This window comes from Vulpes vulpes, chromosome 3 (genome assembly GCF_048418805.1).
Source record: "Vulpes vulpes isolate BD-2025 chromosome 3, VulVul3, whole genome shotgun sequence".
NCBI lineage: Eukaryota > Metazoa > Chordata > Mammalia > Carnivora > Canidae > Vulpes > Vulpes vulpes.
The window spans coordinates 92,001,040-92,026,249 of NC_132782.1; the positions used below are offsets into that span (position 1 = coordinate 92,001,040).

A 25,210-nucleotide genomic window follows, 5' to 3' on the forward strand; every position below is an offset into this window, starting at 1 on the left:
GGACGCCAGGGGGTCCGGCATTCTCCGTCCCGAGAAGCCGTAGGAGGTTCTAAGGACCCCCAGAAGCATCCAAACAGACCCCTTCTCCCAGAGGCCCAAAAGATGAGCACTCGGTCCTCTGGGCTCTACCCCCACCTCAACGCCGAAGAGAGACACACGAACGCGGCGGCCCTGGCTGGAAGATTTTGAGTTTTATAGCAAACCGTATTGTACAGACCCGGGGCCCAGGGGCCCAGCCCGGCTGGGACCCCCCACTTGACCCCGCCGGGCTGCCTCCTCCCCCTCCCTCCAGCGGCCCCATCCTCAAGCCTTTCGCAGTACCCAGAACCCCCTCCCCTCCGGCCTTTGGTCCGCCCAGTCCCTCCCCCCACCCTCGCACCTCCCTGTTACCTGAGGTATGTGGATAGATCCCCCCTCCCCTACATGGTACAACCCGGCTCCCCCGGGAGGCCTGGGCTGAGGGGCGGGATCTGGCCCCAACTCCTCCCCGCTGGCTCCCAAAGCCCCGCCCCCGCCCTGGAGGAGGGGCGGGCCAAGAGTCTGTTACTAAGTTCCCATGGCAACTAAGAGGGGCCTTTTCCAGCCTTAGCACTGGCTTCGGGAGGTGTCCATTGGCTGCTATTTCCATGGCAACCAGGAGTGGCAGTTCCCTGGGCAAATGGGATACAAGTTTCCATGACGATGAAAGAGTGGGAAGAGCCAAGCTGGAGGAGTCCCATCTTCCCCATCATTGGGCTGGCACCCCACCCCCACCCCCACCTCAGGTCAGGAGGGGTGGAGCTGCTCAATACAGTAAAGCAAGAGAGAGCCTGGGGGTGGCGCAGTCCAAGCTGGGTGCCCACCAGTCCAGTCTCAGTCCAAGCGAATCAGTCCCCTCACTCCGGCTCCCCCAGGTCCGAGGTTCCCCCGGTTCAAGTAACACTTCAGTACAGATGAATGTTCAAGTATTGTGCGGGGAGGCAGGTAGGGGGCTGGGGTACCCCTCACCACTCCCCTGGGCCACGCTGAACAGCGGGAAGGCCCGCGGCCCCCACTCCTCGCAATAGCTGCCATTGTCAGTGACGTTCAAGGAGTCAGGGTTGGGGGGGGGAAGGAACTGAAATCTGGGGAGGGAGTAAGGAGAGGGGTGTGACCCCCTGAGGGGGTACTACTGCCCCCACACCTGCTCTTTGCCCCCACCCTTCACTCAGCCCTAGCTTTCCCCTGGTTCCCCAAGTCCCCCCCATCTCTGACACTTGGATCCCCAATTGCTCCTCTCGTTTCCCTTTTTGGCCCCACCCCCACCCCCCAACTCCAAGTATCTGGTCTTGGTTCCCTGCACCCTTGATGGTCTGCTTTCTGCCCCCCTCCCCCAGCCCATCCTCCACCTCCCCCAGCCCCCTGGCTCCCAGTATCCTGTGTGCAGATACCCTTTTCCCATTTCCCTCCCTCAAACTTGCACCTTACCCCCCTCCCACCATCCCTTTGGCTCAGCACCCCCCAGTACCTCTGACCCACTCCCCCCAGGGGATGGACAATGAAGCAGGTGGAAGGGAGAGGGGATGGGAAGGAGAGACCCCCAGAGATATCAGTGCAGGGGGTAGAGAAGGGGGAGGCTGGCTCGAGTCCCTGGGCAGGAATCCCAAGTCATGAGGTGGGTAACCTGGCCTCCTGGCAGGGATAAAATGAAGGCCCGAGGTCCAGGCTCCTGATGAGTCCTGGGGGAGGGTGGGGGGCACCCAACTAGCTGTCCTTGAGAAGTAGCTTCTCCTCTGGGCAGCGGAAGGGGCCAGGAGGCCCAGCGGCTGCCAGCCGGGCACAAGCTTCAGGTGAGAGCTGGCGACAGGAGCGCAGGTCTAGGCGGCGGAGGCGCGGGCAGCGGCGGAACAGCGGGAGGCAGTGGTCCGTGAGGCGGTGGCACCCTGGAGGTGAGGCAGTGGGAGCTGAGACCATGAAGGTGTGTAGGAAGTGGACACTGGCGATGGGGACTTAACACACTAGTGGGATGGACACAGAGAATGCTTACCAGCAAGATTCAGGTGCACCAAGGTCTCGCGGAGTGGGGAAGTGGGGGCTGTGAGTAGGTGGACACTGGGGTCCCCGACGTGGGCGCAGTGGCTCAGGTCCAGGGCACTCAGCTGGGGTGCGTGGCGCAGCAGGAGCCGCAGGGAGGCATCTGTCAGCTCCAGGCCTGCCAGGCGCAGCTCTGCTACGCCCTGCAGCCGCCCACGGCTCTCCGTTTGCCCTGGGCAGGTAGTTAAGAGGTCAGCACTCCTGGCTGCTCCGGTGCCTGCACCGAGGCATCTGGACCAGCTGTCTCCACACTCTGAGTCCTCACCACCCCCTAAACCTGCTCCCACAAGAGAGCCTCCACCTGCTCTTCTCCCAAACACCCCCATAACCAGACCTCTTTTAATCTGTCCATTGCTCACATCACCTCCTCAGTGAGACCCTCCATGATTACTCTGTTTGATACGGTAACATTCCAAACAGTCCTACCCCTTCCCTGCCATTATGGTTCCCCTTCTCTCAACATGTGACTTATTTTTTCCTCTCTTCCCACTAGAATGTTAATTCCAAAAAGGCAAGAATTCTTCTCTTGCGCTTGCTCTATCCCTAGCAATCGGGACAGAGGTGCTCCATATATATATATTCACTCATCCAACAAGTGCTGTCCCTAATGGAACTGCCACCCCAGGCTCCCTCCTACTTCCCTCTCCTTCCATTAGTAACATCACCTGCTAGATCACTTGCTCTCCATTCCCTGGTCACTGCTCTGGGACAACCACCACTCTTGCCTGAACTCCAGCCTTAGCCTCCGCACTCAGTCCAGCCTCTCCTGAGTCATGCCCAAAAACAAGTAGGACGCCATCCCTCCTCTACTAAAAACTCTAAGGGCATCTCCTTGGCTAGAACATTCCAGTTCCTATAAGGTCTCATCCCTGTCTCAGTTTCTAACTCCCCTCCCACTCTCAAACACTGGGGCCAGATTCCAGAGATGACACTGCCCTTAGACTCTGACCATGGAAATCAATGTTCTGTCCTGGGCTTTGACAGTGTCCCTGGCTTTTAGATTTGAGCTTAGAGACTTCTTCTTCCCTCATCTCCAGGGTAGAAGAGCTCATATCCCTCATCTCTACATCCAAAGCATGTGGCATGTGGCCTGCTTTTCTTTTATTGTGTCTACCACATTCCTGCATTACATTTTTGGGGTTTTGAGAGGAGGGGGTAGGGGCAGAGGGAGAAAAAGAATCTTAAGTAGGTTCCCCTGATATCACCTGAGCCACCCAAGCCAAAATCAAGAGTCAAATGCTTAACTGGCTGAGCCACCCGGGTGCCCCTATGTTTTGTTTTGTTTTAAACTAAGTGCCTCTGGTACACTAGCCACCATTAATTGAACACTCAGTGTGAGCCAGGCACCAGCTAAGTGGGCCAAGTGGCAACCTACTCCTAGGCCGGCAGCTCTTCTATGTCCCCTGGAGGGCTGCCTAGGATGGTTGCTAGTCTCACCATCAGAGGTTAGGGAATCTAAGGTAGGGCCTCAGAGTTTATTTTTCTAACAAGTTCTCCAGTAATGGTGATGCTGCTGGTCTGGACCTTGCTTTAAGAACCACAGCTGTGCGATTACCACTCCTGCTTACAGATGAGAATTCTGAGGCTCCAATCATTAAGCAAGCTGTCCAAGGTCACAGGACCAAAGAAACAGAGTAGGACACCAGACCAAACATACCACAATACTATCTGCCTCCCAGGCACGAGCTTAGCCCATAGATAAACTAGATCAGATATCACAAACTCATGAAACTAGCCTATACAAGTATTTTATGGAACCTGAAATTTTTATAGTGCTAAAATTTTTCTTAATGACTAATTTCCATAAAGGAATCTTTTTTTTTTTTTTTTTCATAAAGAAATCTTGATCTGGCACCACTGGGCTATCCCTTGCACCTGAAAATGACTAGATGGAAACTGGGTTGCAAGATGCTACTCCCTAAAGTCATTCACCAAGCCCATCCCTCCTGTCACCTGCCTGGCCACTTTCATGGGCACTTGACTTGGCAAACTCTGAATTCCACCTCGTTTTTTCCTTCAAAGAGCTGAGGGCCTTGGAAGGGGATACATCTGCAGATACCCTCAATCTTGGGCCACAGCTAAAAGCCATTAGAGGGAAGCAGAGGAAAGACAGGTCACTTCTGGCCTGGGCAGGGGAAGTGGGCATCTCAAGGATTTCATCAAGGGGCCAGCATTTAGGGTGGTCTTCCAAGGATTTGAATGTGCAAAGAAGTGAGATAAGAGCAGGCCAGGCAGAGGGCAGTGGGGACAAAAGCAGGGAAATAGAAGAACTTTAAGTTTTGCTCCAGGAATGCTGCACAGAGCCAAAGAGCCAAGGTAAGTAAGGATGGTGAGTGTAGAGTCCCAACACTATATGCAATCTTGGTCTTAAGTGCCTGGAAGGCTCATCTCTGTATGCTCCTGAGGTAGATCAGGCAGGAGGAATTGGTGTCAGTGTGCCAGCCAACCAGCACTTTCTCACCTCATGGAATCCATGGTTCCTAATGCCCAACCTCACCTCCACCTAAATCTTCCTGGCTCAGTCCCATTCCATTAAGAGCAGGCAACAGGGGAGTTCTCCAGCCTAGCTATGCCCATGTGACTTGTAGCTGTCAACCCCTCTGAGCCCCTGGTGCCTTGTCCAGATAGTAAGAATCCTAGATGTTGCTCTATCTCCTTCCAAGGCTGCTGTGAAGGGGACTAGAGTGGAAAGAAGGGCACTGAAAAGTGAGCTGTGAAAACAAGGCTCTGGGCTAAGCACAGTCCCTGCCCTCCCAAAGCTTACGAACTCAGGGAGAAGAAATGGGTTTTCATTAAATCACTTCACAACCATGCAGGAACAACTGGGAGAAAACTGCTCTCAAAGCTCTAAAGGAACCTTGATCTCAGTGGGAAGAAGGATCATGGAGGGCTTCTAGGAGGAAGTGGCATTTATGCTGAAGCCTGAAGGATGGTTAGATGTTAAACAGACAAAGGACACAAAGGGGGGTAAAGCATTCAGACAAAGAGAACTAAGCAAAGGCCCCAGGCTGGAGGGACTCTGGTAAAGAGGCTGAAGAGGCTGAAATGTGGGGATGGCATAGATCAGTGGGAGCCAGACCATGCCAGGCCTTACCCAAAAAATATCAGTCTTTATCCAAAGAGTACTGGGGGGCTATGAGAAAGTTTAGAGCCTAGGAGTGACATGGAGATTTGCCCTTCTGGAAGTTTTCCTGGCATCAGTGTGGAAAATAGACTAGTGGGGGCCAGAGAAGCTGTTGCGAGTATCCCATCTCCTGGCTAGACAAGGAATCCCTAGGCCTCAGCGCTCCTTAACCTGCACCTCCTGTGACCAGCCTATGCTCCAAGCATGCCCCTCTGCCAGCATGGACCTCATGCCCTACGGAGGTGCTGACTCCTGCCTCACACTCCCTGAGACACCCCTGCCCTTTTTAGGACTCCGTTCCAACAGCATCTCCTCAGGCAGGGATTGTCTTACTGTCCCCCCCAACCCCTAACCACAGACTCAACCATATCACCCCATAACCTTCTATTTCTGATCCTCTCTTTTCTGCATTATTGGGGTTCTACAGGGTAGGGAATAAGGCTGTTTGAAGTCTCTAGGGCCTTCCACCAGGCCAGGGCCAGAGTATGTGTTCAATAGTAAAAGCTGTCTCTACCTGGCAGGGTACCTGGGCCTGACCCAGGGGTGGAGAGGGAGCTAGCCTCACTTGGGAGAGGACACCACCGCCCCTATGCAACTTTCCAAGGTAACTGGCTCTGCCTTTCTGCTCCATTCCCTCAGGAAAACCCTTACCTTTCAGTGTAGGGCAAGGGGGGCAGAAGGGCCAAATCTATTCTCAGCCATATTTGTACTGGTCCACACATGAATTTTAAAAGAATGTTAAATTAACTGCTATCATTTAAAATTAAGGATATTTCAGGGAGCCTGGGTGGCTCAGTCAGTTAAGCGTCAGCTCAGGTCATGATCTCAAGGTCCTGGGATCAAGCCCCACATCAGGCACCCCACTCAGCAGGGTGTCTGTTTCTCCCTCTGCCTTTCCCCTTGCTCATGCTCACTCACTCTCTTGCTCTCCCCTTCTCAAATAGAATAAACAAATAATAAAATAAAATCAAGAATATTACAGAGAAAAATCCACGTGTCTGGCTCTCCTTGACAAATGGAAGGGACTGCCCATACTGGGCCTGCGCTCTTCCATGTCAACTGATGCTGCTCCCTTTGGAGGAAGCTCCCCAGTAAGGCCCACCATACCCTATGACTTTACTCTCATCTGCCATCGGCCATGCTCCTGGCTTATCCCAGAATTCTTCTGTCATTCTCCTGTCCTATACCATGTTTCCTCCCATCATCATCTCCCCTCTAGAGGGCAGAAGCTACATCCCCTTCATCCCTGTTCCCTCACAGTTCCTATCACAGGGCCCAATGCACAGCAGGTGAGTAAATGAACAAACGGTGGCCAAGCAAGGCCTTCTAACCAAACTCATGTGTTCTACCCTTTCTTGACATCTCTTAACATTCAGCATGAGTCAGAAGAGACCTTGGAGGCCTCATACCTCCCCCTGCCCCTTGCCCAACCCATTTTACAAATAAGCCACCAGAGGCCACACCTGGTTTGGTGTCTGGTGGAGGCAGCAGCAGCTCGCGGAGCTGTGAGTCTTTAACATCCTCAATCCAGCGGAGGTCCAGGAGCCGCAGGGCCGGCAGTGGGGCAGAGCCCAGGGCAGAGACAGAGAGCCAGGAGCAGCCGGAGAGCACCAGCTCCTGCAGGCCTGGACAGGGGGTGGGGAGGTTGGGAAGTTGGTGGGGAGGTCAGGATCATCTCCCTCTTTACCCTCTCCTACCTTGCCATCACCCCCTACCTTGCAAACGGTTCAGAAGCCACATGAGCTGCTTCTTGGAGACACCTGTCCAGCTGAGGTCCAGGGCTCGGGGCTGGCGACGAACCACACCACTGAGCATGGGTGGGGTCAGTGACTTTCGACGGCTCAGGTCCATTCGAGGCCACAGACGCTTGTCATAGCACCTGCCAGCCACAAGAGGGAGACAGAGCCCTCAGCTCTTCGCGAGCCTGCCAAACTCCCTACTTCAAGGGTCCCCCACAGCTCTGCCCTGGCTCACAGAGACAGCAGGGGTGGCAGAAAGTTCCCGGCCTCAGGCCAAGAGCACTGGATTTGGGGCTCAACTTCATCACCAACTGGATGCGAGACCCCAAGCAGGTCCATTCCTCTCCCTGAGCCTCAGACGCTCTATTTGTAAAATGAAGATAATGATCCAGACTCAGCCTGCCCCACAGGGCTACTGTCAGATCAAATGAGGTCACTGCAGTTCACAGACCTTACAGCTCATAAAGCATTTTGCCAAAGACACAAGCACCCTACACATTGTATTTGATGTAACATCAAAGAGATCTGTCAGCAGCCCCCACAAACCCCCCACCTTGCACTTCTGGAGTTCTCCTTGGCTAAGTTATGGTGACTCGTGGGAACTTCTCATCTACCCTATTAATCTCTGCCGCTGAGCCCTATCTGCCCCATTCTGGTGGCCAGATGCCCAAGGCCTGACTTACAGCCTTGTTATCTCCTCCCTTGGATTGCTATGTCCCTCCAACTAGAGCACAGTCTCAACAAGGGCAGGTACAGCTTTTCCCCTCTGGTAGCACCAGTGCCTAGCCCATGCCGGGTGCATAGCAGATCATCTACTGCACGTGTGCTGAATGAATGAATGCTGCGAAGCCTATGTGAGGTCCCTGAAGCTTCTATTGAGCACTCCCCCACAATATGCTTCGTCTATAGCTTTTCATTTGTTCACTCACTGTTTATGGAAGGCCTGGTAGGGCCAAGAATCAAAGTTTCAAAGAAACATGAGGCCTACACAAAGTTAAACAGGTTTCCTGATCCCTGACAACTTTGGTCCCCGCGGTACAGCAAACCAGAGATGGGCTTCCCAAAATTATTTCACCAGGGACCCCTTCCCCTCCTCTCCCAAGGTCATCTGTGAACACCCTGTGGCCACTAAAGCTCCTTGAGACTTAGTTTGAAAAGCCTCTTCCAGTTCTCAATGCATGTCCGGAAATTCCCACTGGGCTAGAGGGGCTGTTTCAGAAGCAGCAGGGGTGAGGAAGGCCCAGGAAGCTGTCTCACCTCCCTCCCACCCCTCCCCTCATCCTGAAGGGTTCCCCCTTTGAGAAGCCCTGGGCTGGAGCAGTGCTTACCAACTCCAGTTAGTTGCTATCTCCTTCTCTGCAGAACATGAATTCATCTTTAAATGGATCCCCTCCTTGCACTTAAAACCAGTATTGTTTCGCATAAAAATGTTAACCTTAGAAATACGCACAATAAAAACACACTGGGGCTATTAAATTCTAGGCAGGTGTTGGTGTGGCTTTAGGCTACCACCTGAAGACTATTTTTGTTAAACAGGGAGATAAGTATTAGAGAGGTGTTAAAGATACAATAGCACCCAATGGTGAGACTTCCTTTTCAAAACTAATAGAAGGATTAAGGCATGGTTTTGTGCCACTTGAAACTGCCAGGCATTCTCCATAGAGCCCTGTACAACATTTTAGGGAATCACTGGGGGCACAAACACTAAGGCTTCAATCCCAACAAATCCACTTCTTGTTCTGCCTGCTGCTTCTTACCCCTTCCCTGCCTCTTCTGGCATTCTAGCCTCTCCCTCTCCTGGTTCCTTCCACTCAACCAATTAACATTTGCAAATCTCTCCGATTATAAAACAGAAAATGAAGGGGTGCCTGGGTGGCTCAGTGGTTGAGGTCTGCCTTTGACTCAGGTCACAATCCCGGGGTCCTGGGATCGAGTTGTGTATTGGGTTCCCCATGGGGAGCCTGCCTCTCCCTCTGCCTACATTTCTGTCTCTCATGAATAAATAAATAAAATCCTAAAAAAAACAGAAAAGGAAAAAAACTCAACCTAACCCTCAACCCAGCTTCTGTCCCTAGGTCCCGCCCGTTTCCACTTTCCATCCAGTGGAATTGCCCATTCCAATCCAGTCTTGAGTCTCAGTTCAATTGCCACTATCCCACCTTGAAGAAGACCTGGATCTTCCATGACTAGAAAGGAACTCTTCCCCCTAGGCGCCCACACAGGCCACCCCACCAAGTGTTTCTGTATCATACTCCACAAAAGCCAGACCAAACCACCTGCCCGCCTATAGACACACATTGCTGCCTGGTGCCAACACATATTAGCACACGTTGTGCTTCTGCCCCAAATGCCAACCAACCCAGAGCTTTCAACACTCAGCTCCAGTGTTTCCTCTTCCAGGAAGTCTCCCATGACTTTTCTTCGCTTGAACTAATTGGTCCCTTTGCCCTTGAACGACTAGGACACTAGGTTTAAACCTCAGTTGTGGCCAACAATCCACTCGGGGCCTCCACTGGGCTGTCAGGAAACAAGGGAAATGTAGGCAGTCCACGGTAACTGAAGCAGCAAGGGACAAAACAGTCAATGATAGGATCTGACAGAGAGCTTCCTAGGGAGACCGTAAGGGGAGGGAAGAGAGAGTACATTCCAGATGGGGAAGAACCAGCATCCAGGGCTAGGACACAGACAGAAAACTCTGAGAAACCCGGGCAGCAGGAACAAAGGGTAATTCATTCCCTTGCCTTAATAATGAGGAAGATGGGGCTGACTATGGCATTAATACCTAGTGTTTATCAAGGGTTTACTACGTGCCAGGTACTGGTCTGTGCATAGCCAGTTAGCCTCACAACAGCCCCAGGAAATAAATACTGTTACTATAATCTCCTCTTTCAAATTAAGAGAAACAAGGCCCATGGAGGTCAAGAAATTTGTCCCAGGTCCCACAGCTACTAAGTAGCAGCAAAGCCAGGCTTTAACCCAAGCTGCTCTAGATTGAGAGCCTGAACCATGTCTGGGGAAGAGGCAGGGACAGGACTGCAGAGGAGGCCCAGGGTGGGCACACCAAGTCACGGCAGGCTGTAATGCCAGGCTAGACTGTCATTTAATGCACTCACTAAGGTACTGTATGTGTCCAAATGTCCAAGAGGGCTGTGGGAGTTCACTGTAAAGGTAGCAGGTAACCATGGATTGGTTCTTTCTAAGCTGTGGAATGACTACGGTGAGAAGCAGGAAGAATTCTTAAGAGGCACGGCATGCCCTCATCCAGGGTCATCAGGGCTCGAGTCTGAGTTCCCTAACCCATTCACTTTTTCCTAGACTCCAGCCGCCCCAGCTGACTCAGCTGCCTATTAAGCTCACCTCCCAAATTCGAAATTCTGGGCCTAAACCTGTGTTGCAGAGGCCCTTTGGGGATGCAGATGCAGCAGTCCAACTGGTGCCTGTAAGGAGCTCCAGCCAAAACTGGTTCTTGACTTTCAGCTCTCTGGGTTCCTTGATGCCACCACTGTCCTCCTATCCACCCATCTTCAGGCCTTTATTCCCAGATCCACTGGTCCTCACCCTGTGGTCCAGTCCCTTTCCTGTCACCCTCTCTGCTCAGTTCTCCAAGCTCCAACCCTTTTTTCTACAACTAACAACTCTGTCATGCTTCCTCTGCCCACCCCCCTCCCTTTACTCTTGGTATGTTCACTTTGCCTCCCAGTTCCGAGAGAGATAAAAGCCACCAGACAGGAAAGCCTGAAACTTCCTGCTCTCCCACCTACAAATTTCTCTGGCTCCACCCTCACTACCTCTTTCCACACTCCATCCTGATTTCCTCACTTCCATCCATTCATCCATCCATCCCTCCAACAAGTATTGTCTTAGACTCTATTGTATGCCAGGCTCCATCTTAGGAACCTGGGACACAGCAGCAAACAGATTAAGTCCCTGCCTTGGAGCTGATGTCCTTAGCTTCATGAGACTGGGCTTGGTCTCCTACTCCCATGTAGCACACCCAAGGATACCAAGACCTCTTGTAGCAAATCCAACTGCCATTTCTGGTCCTGGGTCTCCCAAGACCTCCTGCCAACATCCTAAACTTTATCATTCACTCCTTCCTCAATCTCTCTTCTTCAGGACACCTCTCCCATCTCCATGTCTCTGGTTGCTTTCTCTAACTCACAGATACTGACATTTTGTCTTCTCCCTTTCTGGAAGCTGCTACCTATATGGCAAGAACTTCCAAAGCTGGATCTTTTAAGCGTCAGACCTGTACACCCATCTGCTGCCCTGCTAGCTCTGACTGGCCCACAGGCCTTTTGGACCAAACATGTCAAATCTGAGCACTTCGCTTTCCTGGTACCTGGTCCTCGTCTGGTGTTCCTGAGCTTGGGGAATGGCACTGCTGCCCACCCAGGCTTACGGGCCAGAAACTCAGCTGAGAGATACCCCGGAGCTCTCATAGCCATTTAGTCACCAAATGCCAAGCCATTCTGCTTCTTCAAAAGTTCTCAGCCTGGGCAGCCCTGGTGGTTCAGCGGTTTAGCACCGTCTTCAGCCCAGGGCGTGATCCCGGAGACCCAGGATCGAGTCCCATGTTGGGCTCCCTGCATGGAGCCTACTTCTCCCTCTGCCTGTGTCTCTGCCTCTCTCTCTCTCTGTCTTTCATGAATAAATAAATAAAATCTTTAAAAAGAAAAAAAGTTCTCAGCCTGAGTCCCTCCTCTCCTCTACCCCTCCTGCCCCTACGTCTGACAGAGCCTCCTCCCTGTTCCCACTGTAGCTCTGGTCTGCCCTACCTTCATCCTTTTTTTTTTCCCCTACCTTCACCCCTATTGGAAAAACCACGATTTTACGGAGTGTTTAGTCCCTTTCAGGTACTGTGCTAAGTGCCTTGCAAAAACCACCTCATTTAGCCTCACGAGGTATTAGTATGAACCCTAGACCACAAATGAGAAAACAGGCCTTGAAAGGTACAGCTATCTACCCATGGCCATACATCCAGGCAGTACAGGAGTCACAGCAGAGGACACCCACAGCTGGCAGACTCCAGGGCCCAAGCTAGAGATCACTGTGCAAGCCAGCCTCTCTGCTTCATCCGCTTTTGGTCACAAGTCTCTCCTTGAGGTAGAAATCAAGTCCTCTTCAGTTCTGGATCCCATGTGCCAAGCACAGAGCTGGCCTCAAAGAGGCCTCAGCAAACATGCCCTCAACCACTATGTGAGCAGAGGCAGTAATCTCTGGCAATTGCTCTCTTTGCTTCTATACTGCAGGCTGATTTGGAGCTCCTCAAGGGCCCAGACCTATGTTCTGAAGATGTAAAGTCTGTGCTTCCAGCCAATATTTGCAACTGAGTGAATAACACTGACTAAAGAACTGAGTAGTTTCTATTTCCTGGGTACTGTCCTTGGTTCTTTATATATGTTAGCTCATAAAGATGCTATGAAGTAAATGCTTTAGTTCTCCTGGCTTAACAGAGGAAGAAACTGAAGCACAGAGAAGTTAAGAAACTAGCCCAGCAGCCATCAGCTTATCAGGGGAAGAACAAGATTTGCCTCCAGAGCCTGCACTCCCATGCTCTTAGCTCACCAGCCTCCAGAGATCAGAGCGGTGAATAGAGCCCCAGAGTCCCAAGGAAAAGGAGTGGAGTTTGAGTTCAGCCACCAGCGTGTGCTGTGACTTCAGGCGTCCCTCATTCTCTCACAGAGTTGCTATTATGAGGAACAAGTGGGCCAATAATCTACAAAGTGTCCAGCGGGATGCCTGCCCCACAGTAAGTGCCTGGGAAAAACCCTGAATGTATTCATTTAATAAAATACTTCTTGGGCACATACACTGCCCTCATCCCACGCTGAGGAACATGCAGATAATAAGGAACATGCAGATAATAAAGACACAGTATCTGCCCCACTCTGACAAGCGATATGAACGGGAGGATGAATAAATGAGTAAAAGTTCATCAACTTGGGGAAAGTCTCTACGTGCTCTGTGAGGAGGACAGGGTACTGTGGCAGTTTGATGGGACTGGGGAGGGATTATGTCGGGGGCAGGACTGAAGAGGAAGACCAGGGGCTTCGGAGGATGACCAACATTTCTGAACAAATAGGGTTCAGGAAGCAGTGGGAAGATGAGTGGAAGAGAGGCAGAGGGAGCTTGCAGTGGCTCTGGGGCATAGAGAAGTGATGGGGGGGAGGTCAGGGGCCTCATGTACGGCTATCTCTGAGAAGGCAGGGGCCACCTCCACAGAGAGCTTTCTTATGTGAAAATGGGACCTCTAATAAGACTGTCTTCATGAGAAGAACTGTGAAAAGCAAATCAGGTGACACATACATAGCATTTAGTGCTATGCTTGACACACACACACTTATAAATGATGGTTATGAAGAGAAAAGGTGCTGGTGCCACAGTGCTTCATTCAAATTCCCAGTTCTACTATCTCCTCTCCACAACTTTGACCTCAGCTTCATCTTTAAAAGGGAACCTACCCTGACAAAGTTGTTACGAGGGTCAAACAGGCTCAAAGATGTAGTTTGTGCGCAACAAATATGGAAGACTTTAATGTATACGTACTATAGTATTACCAGCCTAAGACCAAGACCCAGAGAGGTCATAACCTGCTGTTACAGGGCATTCAGCAAATGAGAACCCAGGCCTATCTAGGCCACTCACCAGCGGCTCCAAGTCCGGCAGACTCGCATGCAAATACACAGCTCTCGGGGCCCGAGGTGCTGGAAGACACGAAGCCAGGCGGCACGGGGCAGAGGGTGGTCGGATCCAGCAGCCAAAGGCAGCGTGTCGGGCTCAGGGCTTCGAGGTGGGGGCCGTACCACGTGCCTCTCCAGCTGTGGGGGCCGGGGCGGTGGGGCGGGGCCCAGGGGCCAGCTGAGGAGGGGCCCCCCACTGCCAGGGCGCACAGCCCGCCGCCCCCCGCGGTTCTCCTTCTCGCCCGAGCCGCCCCGGGCTGGCCGTCGCCCATTCCGGGCCTCGCCAGGGGCCTCATCCTCACTCAGCGATGTGCCTGAAGAGTCAGAGTCGGAATCCGAGTCCGAGGAGGACGAGGAGGTGTCAGGCACCCGCTCCAGCAGCTGGCACATGCGCTTGAAACGCTCTAGCTTCTCCCTCTGTGGTGATGGGGATGGTACTGCCGGGCCCTCAGCAGAGGCCAAAGGCGGCTTTGGTTTCTGCAAGGAGAAAAGGGGAGGCTGTTCTAGGGCCTGACACACACTCTCCCACCTCCCTGCCCTGAGGAGTCAGCAGGGGATGAGCAGCCCAAGAGAGTCCCGAGTTCTAACCATAGCTCTGCCCCTGAACAATGTGAGGCCTCAGCCACATCATCATGTCCCTCTCTGGACCTCAGTCTCCTTATCTGTCACATGAAGGCACTGATTCAAAGAATTAGAAGCCTTTCAATAGCTTATGAATCTCCAAAGGCAGTCAAATATTGAAAAGAGCTGGAGATGGAGTTTTGAGTATCAGCTTGGCTATCAACTCTCTGTGGGACCTTGGGAAGCCCCGGCCTCATCATCTATAACACGGAACACTGGACTAGATGATTCCACGTGTCTCTTCAACGACGTGAGAGTGACAACGACATGAGAGTGACAGAGCACCTCATACTCACGGACTCACATCTTCACAGTGCTCCAACGGAGTGGCAACCTGGGCCACTCTTACACTCAAAGAAACTGAGGTTCAGACAGACTAAATGACTTACCCAAGGTTACAAACTGACCAATGCCAGAAACAGAATTTGAACACAATCAGGCAGACCCTTGCATTCACGTGTCAGTGCAAAGTGACACGTGAATTCTAACTTTGCTGTGTGACCTTGGGCAAGTCTTTTAACCTCTCTGGGCCTCGTCTTCCTCAAATCTAGGTACATTTCACAGTTCACAAATCTCATTTACTTTCATTAGATGTAAACAGTTCTGTGGAATGGGTGGATAAAGTAGGTAGTATCATCTCCTTCACAGATGAGGAAGCGAGGCTCAGAGCAGCTGACAAGTTGCCAAGACCACACAGGGAGTCAGTGGGCAGGGATTTGAACTCAGTTCTTTTCCCTTTAAGTTTGGAAAGATGACGCAAATGGGTCAGATGACACCCCAAGGGTTCTTGGAAAGTCCTGTGGCCTGGCCCCAACCCACCTCTCCCCCTCCACTCTTCCCAGGGGTCCAGATGCCCAGTGTAGCCAAATGGGGCAGGGGCAGGACAAGGTGAGTAGGAAGGGACAGATCTCTTCTCCAGGGTGGAGGGTGGGGCAAGGAAAGGTGGGAGGGGGAGGGAGGAGGTCCCCGGCACACCTCCCAGTTCTCGGGAGGGAGCCCAGGGTGGCAGGACGAGAAAGCCTGGCTCGGATTCAGAACCCTGGGGGGCAGAAGGCCGGGGCCGCCTGGGTCCGATCCTCGGAGGAGGCAGGCGTCTCCACCCACCTTCTTCAGGTGCCTCTCTCGGCCTCCTTTCACCTACCAGAGCAAGAGGGAAATATGGGGAAAGGGAGAGACCCCATTAGCCCCTTACTGTCCACAAAACTAAGATCCATGCTGTCTTCTTCAACTACAAATCCCAGAAGCCCCCATCTCAGGAAGAACTCTGAGCATGCTCACCTTCCAAACAGTGTCTTGACTCACTGAGCATGCTCTCCTCTTCTCTTTCTTCCCCCTCAGGCCCTTTCCAGCCCCTCCTTCCTCTTCTGTAGCAGCTAATTTGAGCATGCTCTTTTCCTCCTACCTGAAGCACCCAAGACTCCCAAACCTTCCCTGCCCAGTGCCAGTTGCCCCTCACCTGTACCTCTCCTCCCCATTGAGCATGCTCCATCCTCCCCCACTTCTATCTCTTGAACTACATCTCCCAACACCCCCTGGGGAACCCACAGAGCGCAGCCTCCCGGGCCCACCCTCCCTAAAAAGGAACTAGACTACTGCTCCCAGAATCCCTTGGGCTGGGCCTCGCGAGCATGCTCCCTTGCTCACCTTTTTCCTTGGGGTGGGGGGCTCATTCCCTGCCTCCCTCTCCTTTCTTTTGGGGGGCCCAGGCACGTCCTCTGGGGGGGGCCCAGCAGGTAAGGGGCCCTTGCGCCTGGGTGGGGGTGGTGGAAGCGGCGGCTCCTCCGTCAGCTTCCATCCACTCCCCAGGCTGGCGCCCTCCTCGCCGTTGTCAGCCCTGCGGCGGCCTGGTCCCTCACCTGAATCCTGGGGAGATGGAAGCTGGGGATGAGGTTCTCTCCAGCTCCCCAATCCACTATCTACCCAGAACCCAGCACCCAGCTCAGCCCCTACCCCTACCTTGCTGGTCCGGCCTTCCTGGGTGCAGCGAGGGCACTCCCAGCAGTTAGGGATCTCCGCATTGATGACACCCTCAGCCTTCCCCATCTGTAGGCAGAGGGCAGGGAGTGCATGTAGGGCGCCAGTAAACCCAGAGGCAGTGCTCCCCAGGGCCATCACCTTCAGACTCCAGGGCCCCCAGGCCCATCACCTTCAGGCAGCCAGGGTGGACGATCTCATTGCAGATTGTACACTCCATGAGGCTCAAACCAAATTTCTCTTCCTCTCCCTCCACTGTGTCCTCCTTCCCAGCCTCCCCACACAAGAGGCACACAGCTGTGTGTGGGAGCACGGGCTGTTGGGGAAGAGGGAGTATTAGGGACCCCGAAAGCAAGCAATAGGGGTGGGGAGACCCTTCCTTCTGGGAAGCCTGGCCAGCCCCTGGATGAGGTTCAGAACCCATGGGTCAAACTAGGTCAAATCTTGAATTTGTTCCTTTTTGGCAGTATGACCTTGAGCAAGTGATTTAACCTTCTCTTGTCTGTTTGTGCATCTGTAAAATGGGGCTAGGCATTTTTCTTTGCAAAACCTTTGGAAGAATGAGATCATGCCCCAGAGACACTGGATACATAGTTGTTATCACTGTTGAAAATGTTGCAGCTGGAATCAGAGTCTGTGTGTGTGACCCTGAAACTGTAGCTGGCTTTGGGGAAGGATAAAAACCACAGCAAATAGGACAATACTGTTGAGAGAGAGAGCACTGCAGGGCATGTGGCCACAGCTCTGGGTGATTCTGAGTTTAAACAGGGGGCAGCCCAAGGGTTGCACCGGACCCTACAATGAATCAGGTTTTGGCAAGACTCCTGGGAACACTAAAGGCAGCTGGCTGGTCCTAGGGGGGAGAGCAGCCCTCAGACAACTGGACTTTGGGGAGGGCAGGGTAATAGAGAATCATCTGAAGGATGCTGACAGTGGGGAGACAGACCCAAGGATAAAGGAGGTAGGGCAAAGAGGAACAGGAAAGTGAAGCAAGGGTTGAGGGACAAAGGGAGAGAAGAGGGGAGCTGTGGGGTACCGAGGTAGCAGAGGGGCTAGAGGGAAAGGGGCCACATTCTGGAGCCCTGCAGAGCTCAATGGAAGAAACTCCTGTTCTCCGATACCTACACTGTGTGCTGGGCACACTGACATCGTGCTATTGCTGAATCTTTACAACTCAGCAAAGAAAATGTTTCACAGAAAAGGCACCTCAAGGTTCAAAATGTTTGTTCAAGGTCACACAAAGGGTAAGCCTGGCCTCATATCCAAGACCACTCTGGCAAGTGAAGATGAGGCCAAAGAAGGCTAAGATCTGTTCACTTGGGCCAGCTCTGAAAGTGGGCCCCTGTGTACAGATTCCTCTAAGGAACAGTAGGAGACAGGCAAGCTCTCTAGGAGTCTGTGCCTCTGACGCTGGGAAAAACACAAAAGTAAGCACTACATTAGATACTTCTGGCTGCCTTCACATTGGCCCCAGCTTGGAAATGGAGGCAAAAATGGGTCTGGAGAACATCTGAACAAAACACTGAATGAACACGTGAACAAACAGCAACTCTACAGTGTGTGCTAGGAAGCAGCCACCCCAGAAGGACACCCAAAGCCCCAACGTATCCGATGCACTGGGGGCAGAACTCACGGCAGTGCACTGCCGGAGCAGGCACGACTGCTTCATGCGCCCGGGCCCCCCGAACTTCTTCATGTCTCGGCAGAAGTGGCAGTCCCCGCACTCAGTTCGCACACAGGCCCGGCAGCGGCGGCAGCGGGTTCGGCGTCGGCGCGCTCCGGCCCCCGGCCCTCGGCTGCTCGACGACATTGGGGGCGTCAGCAACGCCGAGGGCTGTGGGTGAATGGTGGCAGGGTCAGGTGGGCCCACGGAGGCCCCAGCCTGGGAAACTCCTGGCAGCTCCCCCCATTCCTAGGCAGCCGGAGCTTGCTCTCCTGAGGGAGGCAGGAAACAAGGAGATCATCCCTGGGTGGAGAGGGTTGGGGGGGGGGGGGGGGCACCAGTCCCTCTACTCAAAGCCTCTCTCTCCCAAAGCAGCTCACCTGGCTCCTCAGGAGAACTGGCTTCCAGACCTCACTCTTTTTACTCTATCACTTCCTCAGCAGCCCCTTGCCTAGCCCAGGGAGGAGGAAGGGAATGGGGCCCCTGCACTGACATTCCTACACCAAAGTTCCTTGGAAATCCAGGGCTCCTTGTCTGTGCAGTTACCTTAGAAAGGCCCCACTCTTCCCCCGTTACCCAAATCTACTACACCTCATGCATTTCCCAACCTAAAATTCCCCAGACTTACCTCTCTCCAAGATACCCAAATTCCCGAGTAGAAGCTTCAGACCTTTCTTCCTCCCTCCTCACTCTCACACACAACTACCACCCAATCTCTCTTCCCCCAAAACCCATACGTTGTCAACAGATCCAATGGGATGCTTGCCCTCCCCCATCCCTAGGGCTCTGAAACACCCCCCCCCATGCTGCTTCAGAGCCCCTCCTCAGTTCAAGATCTCAACTGCTTGTTCCCCACAGAGCTCCTTCTGCCCCAAGACACCCTCCTCTTGGATCTCTCAGGTCAGCCTGGGCAATCTCCCAGATTCCCTGGGATTCTAGAATCCACCCTGACATCTCCACAGAACTCAGTCCTACATGTTCCCCCCCCACACACTCCCCAAGCTTCCCAAGCTACTTTCCATCTCTAATTGTCTAGAATCCCTCGGGCTCCCCTTCCCATGGAAACCAGATCCTCCAAGATCCCATACAGACTCAGCAGGCCTGGAGGGGTCTCTTCGTGGCCAGAGTCTTACCCTAGCTTCCCCCTTTCCAGGGACTTCCAGCCCCATCCATGGGGGGAAGGGGCCCTCCAGCGCTCCAGGGGAGGGGCCTGGAGGGCGGCGACTGCAGGCGGGGATGGGGGTCTGCAAGGGGAAGCAGGGTCTAGGAAGGAAGGCCAGTTCCCCAGGGTTGAGAGGTAACAGGAAGGAGGGCTGGAGATGAGGAGTTTGGAGCAAGGAGAGGGCGAGGCTGGGGGCGGGGAAGGTAGAGAGAGGCCGGGCTGAGGATGAATGGGAGTGGGAGCTGCCCAGGTCTGGGGGTGAGGAGGAGCCGCATGAACCCACCTCACACGTGTCCCGGGAGCCATCTCTCCCTTCTCGGCAGCTCCCGGCGGGTCGGCGGCCATCGGCGGCGGGGGGGCCGGGCGGCGCGGGGCGCGGAACGCTCAGAACGCCGGGGTCCACGGCCCCCCGAGGGCGCTCGGCCCCTCCCTCCGGCGGAGGCCGGGACGGCGGCGAGTGGAGATGGGGGGCGCCGGGGGCGAGGCCCTCCCACGGGCTGCGGCGCGGCCCTTCCAGGGGGAGGTCCTGCTCTGGGGGGCTCAGTCCCTCAGCCCCCCCAGGCCAACGGGGGCTCCTCGGGCGCAGGGTGCTCAGCTTCTGCCCGGGCCCCACTCAGTCTGGGGTCCGAGTCACAGCTCCCCTCCCCCCACTCCGCCTCTCCCCAGCGCCCCCGGCCCTTTAACTGGCCCCTTCCCGGCCCTCACTGCCCAGGGGTCCAGGGCCAGGCCTGGGCCCCCCACAGTTTCCGGGGTTCAAGCCCCGCCCACCGCCGGTTCCCGGGGAGGGGGGGGTCCCTGTAACCTGCCCCCCTCCCCTGGGTCCGCCCCTAGACTGCGGCCCCCTGCCCTAGGGCTACGGGGCGAGTGGAGGGGGGTGAAGGAAGCTGCTCCGGCCCCGCCCCCCCAGCCTGCGCGCGCCCCCGCCCTCTTCCCCCTCCCCCCCAGCGCGCGACCCTCCAGAGATAGGGATTTAAATAAAATTTGAATAAATCCCCTTCCTCAAGCCGGAGGGTGGAAGGAAAGGATGGAAGGGGGCAGGGAAAGGGGGAGGGGGCAATTGGGGTGCCTCAGCCCCCCTGGTCCCCCGGCCCCGCGCTGCTTCGGCCCGGGGCCCTGGCCGCCTCTCTCATCCCTCCTGAGCTCCTTCCTCCTTCCTCCTCTCTTCCCCCACCCCTCCCTCCTTCTTCCCTCCTCCTCCTCCTCTTTACTCCCTCCTTCTCCCAGAGGAACCCCGCCCCCTGCCCCCTCCTTTCCCCACCACCTCCACTTTCCAGGACGAACACGCGCAGGGCACGACGGAAATCGTAGTCCTGCGGCCGCCGGGGATACCGTGGGAACAATGGGATGCTGGGGCCAGCGGGGACTACAAACAAGATGGCGGAGGGCGTGCCAAGCCGGGAGCCAAGGATGCCGGGAGTTATAGTCCGGTTGCCCCGAGGCTCCCCGTTGCAGAGGATAGAGAAGGAGCGGGAACGATGACTACAAACAAGATGGCCTTCTCCCCGGACCCGACCTCCTTCCCAGGCACTCACACGCCCTCCTATCCACAACCCTCCGCGTGTGTGGTACCTGACGGGAGTCGCAGTCCATCTGCTGCCTTCCCGCTGCCATTTCTACTGGTCGGGAACAATGGAAAGGTGAAAAGGAACGAGGACTACAAGCAAGATGGCGGAAGAGGGGCGTACACCTAATAGTCGGTCTTATGAGGTGCGATGGGAATAGTAGTTTTCTAGCCTTCTAGTGTGCCTTAAGAATGGCGGAACCACGAGAATAAGGAGACTACTATAAAGATGGCAGGGTACCTGGCCTCTCCCCGTCGCCTCATTCTACTCCCTTGGGCACCTCGCCCGCCTGTAACATCGAAATCCCCCTCCCGGTGGCGCAGAGCCTGACGGGAGTTGCAGTCTTCCCAGCTCCGCTCTATTATCTTTGGTGGAGACAATGGAAGGGGAAAGGGGCGGGGACAACCAGCAAAAATGGCGGCCGAAGGGAAGGGGAGGTGGCGATCTGGGATTTGTAGTCCACGCACTAGGGCCGCTCCCTTGGGAAAACGGGGGAAAGGACTACAATAGTGATGGCGGCCCATCACTTGCTCTCTGCGGCAGTGCCTGCTGGGGGACGTAGTCCCTTCATTAGCTCGCCAGAGAAAAGACGTTGGGCTGTTGAAATGTGCATCACCGCCGACACGGCAAATTGCGAGCCTACGGGAAGCGAGAGTCTCTTTCCTCCTCTCCCCACCACCTCTTTCTGAACGACCTGCCGGGAATTGTAGTCCCACGCCTTCACTCGCTAGTGGAGAGGGAGAATTTATGTCACCAGTGGGGTTCAATGCGGGTGAGGGAGAAAGACGTCCAGGAGATCTAAGGAATATATATAATGCCCGCCCCCGCGTGTAGCAAGGATTTCATATTTGAGGGCCAGGCTCTTAAAGGAAAGCAACAGTAATCAGTATTGTCGCGACAAGGGAGGCGTGGTTCTCCCCGAAAGTACCATCACGCTCCTATCCCTGGGCGCCTCACACCCGACGCTTGTTCCCCCAAACCTCATGGAATCGGTACCTTCCAGGTCGGGAGGACTCCAGGGAAGAGGCTCTGAAGTCACACAAAATCCCCTACCCTCCTCGGGAAGTCACCAAACCTCGATTTTCTCATCTGAAAAATGGGGATAAGGATACCTACCTCCAAGTAGATTTAGGTGTGTTAGGACAGTGTTCACGAAAGTGCCCAGTTCAGGGCCTGACACAGGGCACGTGTTGGTAGTTCCTTTTTCGAGTTCCCTTCCTGCCCAGCTCTTCTGGGATCCCAGGAATCCATCACGCCGGAAGGGGTTAGCTCCTGTGAGAAGAAAACTGTGGCAGGCAATCTACCCCCATCTTGAACCGCACCCCCTCCCCCGCCCTCCCCTCGCATCTGGGTCCTCCAGCGTCCACTACCGAGCACTGCTCCCAGGGGGCGCCCATTCTCCATTTGACTGAGGTCCTGAAGCCCGGTCAGATTCCTCAGCCTGAAGTTGTAGGTTCTGCGTACTGCCCAGCCTCATCTCCAGCCAGGCTTGGAGGCATCCCTCCAGACATCTCAGCTGCCAAAGCAAATGGGAATGCTTCCCACCTTTGTGCCTTCTTACCTGCCTTCTTGATCTTCCTCCTCTGCCTGGAAAACTACTCACTTCTGACCCCAAGGCAGCACCCCTGCTCCCCTCTCTCTTCTGTGTTTGATAGAAGAGGGTTAGGGGGCCCTGCGGAAGAGTCGGTGGGTGTGGTCTTTCTGTCTGGGAAGTTAACGCTGGCCAGTTTAATGTGGTCTTAAGTTTGTAGGGACTGGCCTGAGGCTGAACTGAAGCTCCTTCCAGTTCCTTACTTGTCTGGAAATCCTTGGCCCCCAGATGATTGTCTCCTCCGTGTCCTCACTGCTTTAGCATTGGCTCCCGTGATCAGGACTTTCTCAAGGGCTTTTCCCGCTGCCTGTTAGGTCCTTTCCCTTCTCCTTCCCACTTCTCTACTCTTCATCCTTCAGGTTTCTGTTTAAATGCCACTGTCCCAGTGAAGTCTTCCTGTAATTCCCAGATGAAATTTATTTACTGACTCAATACATTGTAAGCTTTATGAGGTGTCCACCTCACATGTTAAGTCAGTGTTTTCAACATCTCATCTGATCCTCAGAAGAATCCTATGATGTAGAAATCCCATTTTATAGATGAGGGCTATAAATGGACTGGGCTATAACAAATGGGTGATAGAGCTAGGATTCAAACCTAGAACTCCAGACCCATCCTGAGGACTACTGCAACATCCACACACTGATCAGCCAACTGTGTGTGCTTAATGTGACACAGCAGCAACAAATTTCTTGAAATTTCCACTTTCACTTGAAACCCTGAAATCTAGCAATACCGAGCCCCTGTTTCTTGGACAAGAAACAACTGGATCTGAGCAAATGGCTGCCGCTTTGGATAAGACATGTACTCACCAGTTCAACACCGTTCATTCGTCGGGTCCACCACCACCCACCCCCACTAGCTTGCTTTAGTTCTAATGTAAGCATTATGGGCCCCACTCCATTAACTGAGACAACCATAACAAGCCTATTGAGGGCCAGGGCCATTTCTTATGCTGTATATATAGCACCCCTGTGCCAGACCCCATTTCTGTACCCACAGCTGGGTGGTTAGGGGGACGGCAGAATGAAATTGCATATAAAAAAATATAGAAAAACTTTTACTTGGGGCACCTGGGTGGCTCAGTGGTTGAGCAGACATCTGCCTTTGGCTCTGCCCTGGGATCGAGTCCCATATTGGGCTCCCTGAGTGGAGCCTGCTTCTCCCTCTGCCTATGTCTCTGCCCCCCTCTCTCTCTGTGTCTCTGTGTCTCTCATGAATAATAAGTAAGTAAAATCTTAAAACCAAAAACAAACTTTTACTTTGCACTTAGTACCCCACTCTACAGCTTAACATTTTTACCATGAGCAGATATTATTAACAATTACAGGAGTTGAAAATACTATAATCCAACCATGTTGACATTAAAATATAAAAATGACAGACCTCAAAATAAGTGAACTCAAGGAATCCGGCACTCATGAGTCCTTTTCATTTGTATAAAAATGATGGTTGTTTTCTGTCAACCTTATTTATGCATTTTGTATAAGACACTTTGGAAGGATGGCTTATGACCACTCAGTGGTGGTGGTTTTCTTTGTAAGGGCCTGGGTGGTAGAACTAAAGACCAGTTTCAGAAACAGGTCAGACCACTCAGTCTCTATTGAGGAACTGCTAAAAAGGAATGAAGGGTACCTTCCTACTTTCAGAACTATCTTGGGGCACCTGAGTGGCTTAGTTGGTTAAGCATCTGTCTTTGGCTCAGGTCATGATCCCAGCGTTCTGGGACTGAGCCCCACATCAGGCTCCCTGCCTGCTTCTCCTCCCTCTGCCTGACTCTCCCTCTGCCTGTGTTCTCTCTGTCAAATAAATAAATAAAATCTTAAAAAAAGAAAAAAAGAACTATCTGAAACCTTGGAATGAGCACACTGAATTCAGGAGCTGGAGCAGCCCATTTATCTTGGAAGTTCTGAAGTAGCAATGGCTACTCTTCTCTTCTCAATCTCTTCTGTATCTCTATATAGTTCATAGCTTCTGTATCAGCCAGGATAGGCTAGGTTAAGTTGCAATAACAACAAGCTTGGGTGGCTTATAACAACAAAGGTCGTTTCTTGCTCCTACTACATGGCTAGTGGGGGATGGTCTGCTCATTCTATTCACTCAGGGGAGAGGCTCCATCTTGATATGAGCTTCCATGTGACAGTTCTGCTCACATTGTACCAACCTGTACATAATCTCACCTAACTGCAGAAGGGGACAGAACAGAGATCTCTCCATATGCCTGGAAGAAGAACTGGAATACTTGTGAGCAACCCCAATAACAAATACAGCTTCCTAAGGGCCCTAGGGGAAAGTGCCACCATCTAGAGGATTTTCTGGGCAAGCATACACTAGCAGACACCCAGTGAATGAGCTCTTTTGTTATCATATGGTATGGGGACATCCACATAAAGTAGAGAGGAATCTGATATACATTGAACTATAATGGACAAATGAACAGAAAATCCCTCTGTGAGAGGGTGATGGTCAGCTCTGGGATCAATCATCACAAAAGGCAAGGTGCCCCATGGGGTGCGTAGGTGACTCAGCTGGTGAAGCATCCAACTTGGTTTGGGCTCCGGTCATGAGCTCAGGGTCATGAGATTGAGCCCCACGTCAGGCTCCACATTCAGCTCAGAGTCTGCTAGAGATTCTCCCTTTCCTTCTTCCTCTATCCCTCCCCCTGCTAAATAAAGAAAGAAATAAATTTCAAAAAAAAAAAAAAAAGGCAAAACACCAAAGTGCGCAAAAGCTGCCTGGATCTGATTAGTGAAGATCCCAGAAGTGAAATGCTCAGCAATGAGCGTGGCTTCAGGTGGCCCCACAACCCTTCAGTAGAGCTCTGCTAGTGTTCCCAGAGGATCTGATGTCAACAGCAAACTGAGTTTCTACTGGAAGCATGGGCTTAAACTTCTTCAAATTTATCATATAGATAATATCACTTTTTAAAGATTTATTTATTTATTTTAGAGAGAGAGACTGAGTGGGGGAAGGAACAGAAGGAGAGGGACAAGCAGACTCCCTGATGAGTGAGGCACCCAATGCAGGGCTTGATCCCAG

General features: G+C 53.3%; 1 protein-coding gene and 1 long non-coding RNA gene across 5 annotated transcripts in view; both read right to left on the minus strand.

The window, feature by feature from the left end:
• Positions 1–1,298: 1,298 nt before the first annotated feature.
• FBXL19 (F-box and leucine rich repeat protein 19) lies at positions 1,299–21,796 on the minus strand. 4 transcript variants are annotated; one of them, XM_072753464.1, is made up of 11 exons: positions 21,697–21,796; positions 17,827–18,027; positions 16,366–16,509; positions 16,176–16,262; positions 15,864–16,082; positions 15,195–15,356; positions 13,564–14,075; positions 6,892–7,055; positions 6,640–6,801; positions 2,006–2,224; positions 1,299–1,901 (listed from the first exon to the last, which is right to left on the minus strand). In XM_072753464.1, the coding sequence occupies exons 2-11, from the start codon at positions 18,001–18,003 to the stop codon at positions 1,723–1,725; spliced, it is 2,025 nt and encodes a 674-aa protein (XP_072609565.1). In that variant the 5' UTR covers positions 18,004–18,027; positions 21,697–21,796; the 3' UTR covers positions 1,299–1,722. The 4 variants fall into 4 exon arrangements, with proteins under 4 accessions (XP_072609565.1, XP_025866982.1, XP_025866983.1 ...); XM_026011197.2 differs by lacking the exon at positions 21,697–21,796 and adding an exon at positions 19,302–19,696 and having other exon boundaries at positions 15,324–15,356; XM_026011198.2 differs by lacking the exon at positions 21,697–21,796 and adding an exon at positions 19,302–19,696.
• A 688-nt stretch (positions 21,797–22,484) lies between these two features.
• LOC140598289 (uncharacterized) overlaps positions 22,485–25,210 on the minus strand; it is a 55,231-nt gene continuing 52,505 nt past the window's right edge. The window contains exon 3 of the long non-coding RNA XR_012000578.1: positions 22,485–22,567. This is a non-coding gene — a long non-coding RNA (uncharacterized lncRNA). The remainder of the gene's footprint in view (positions 22,568–25,210) is intronic.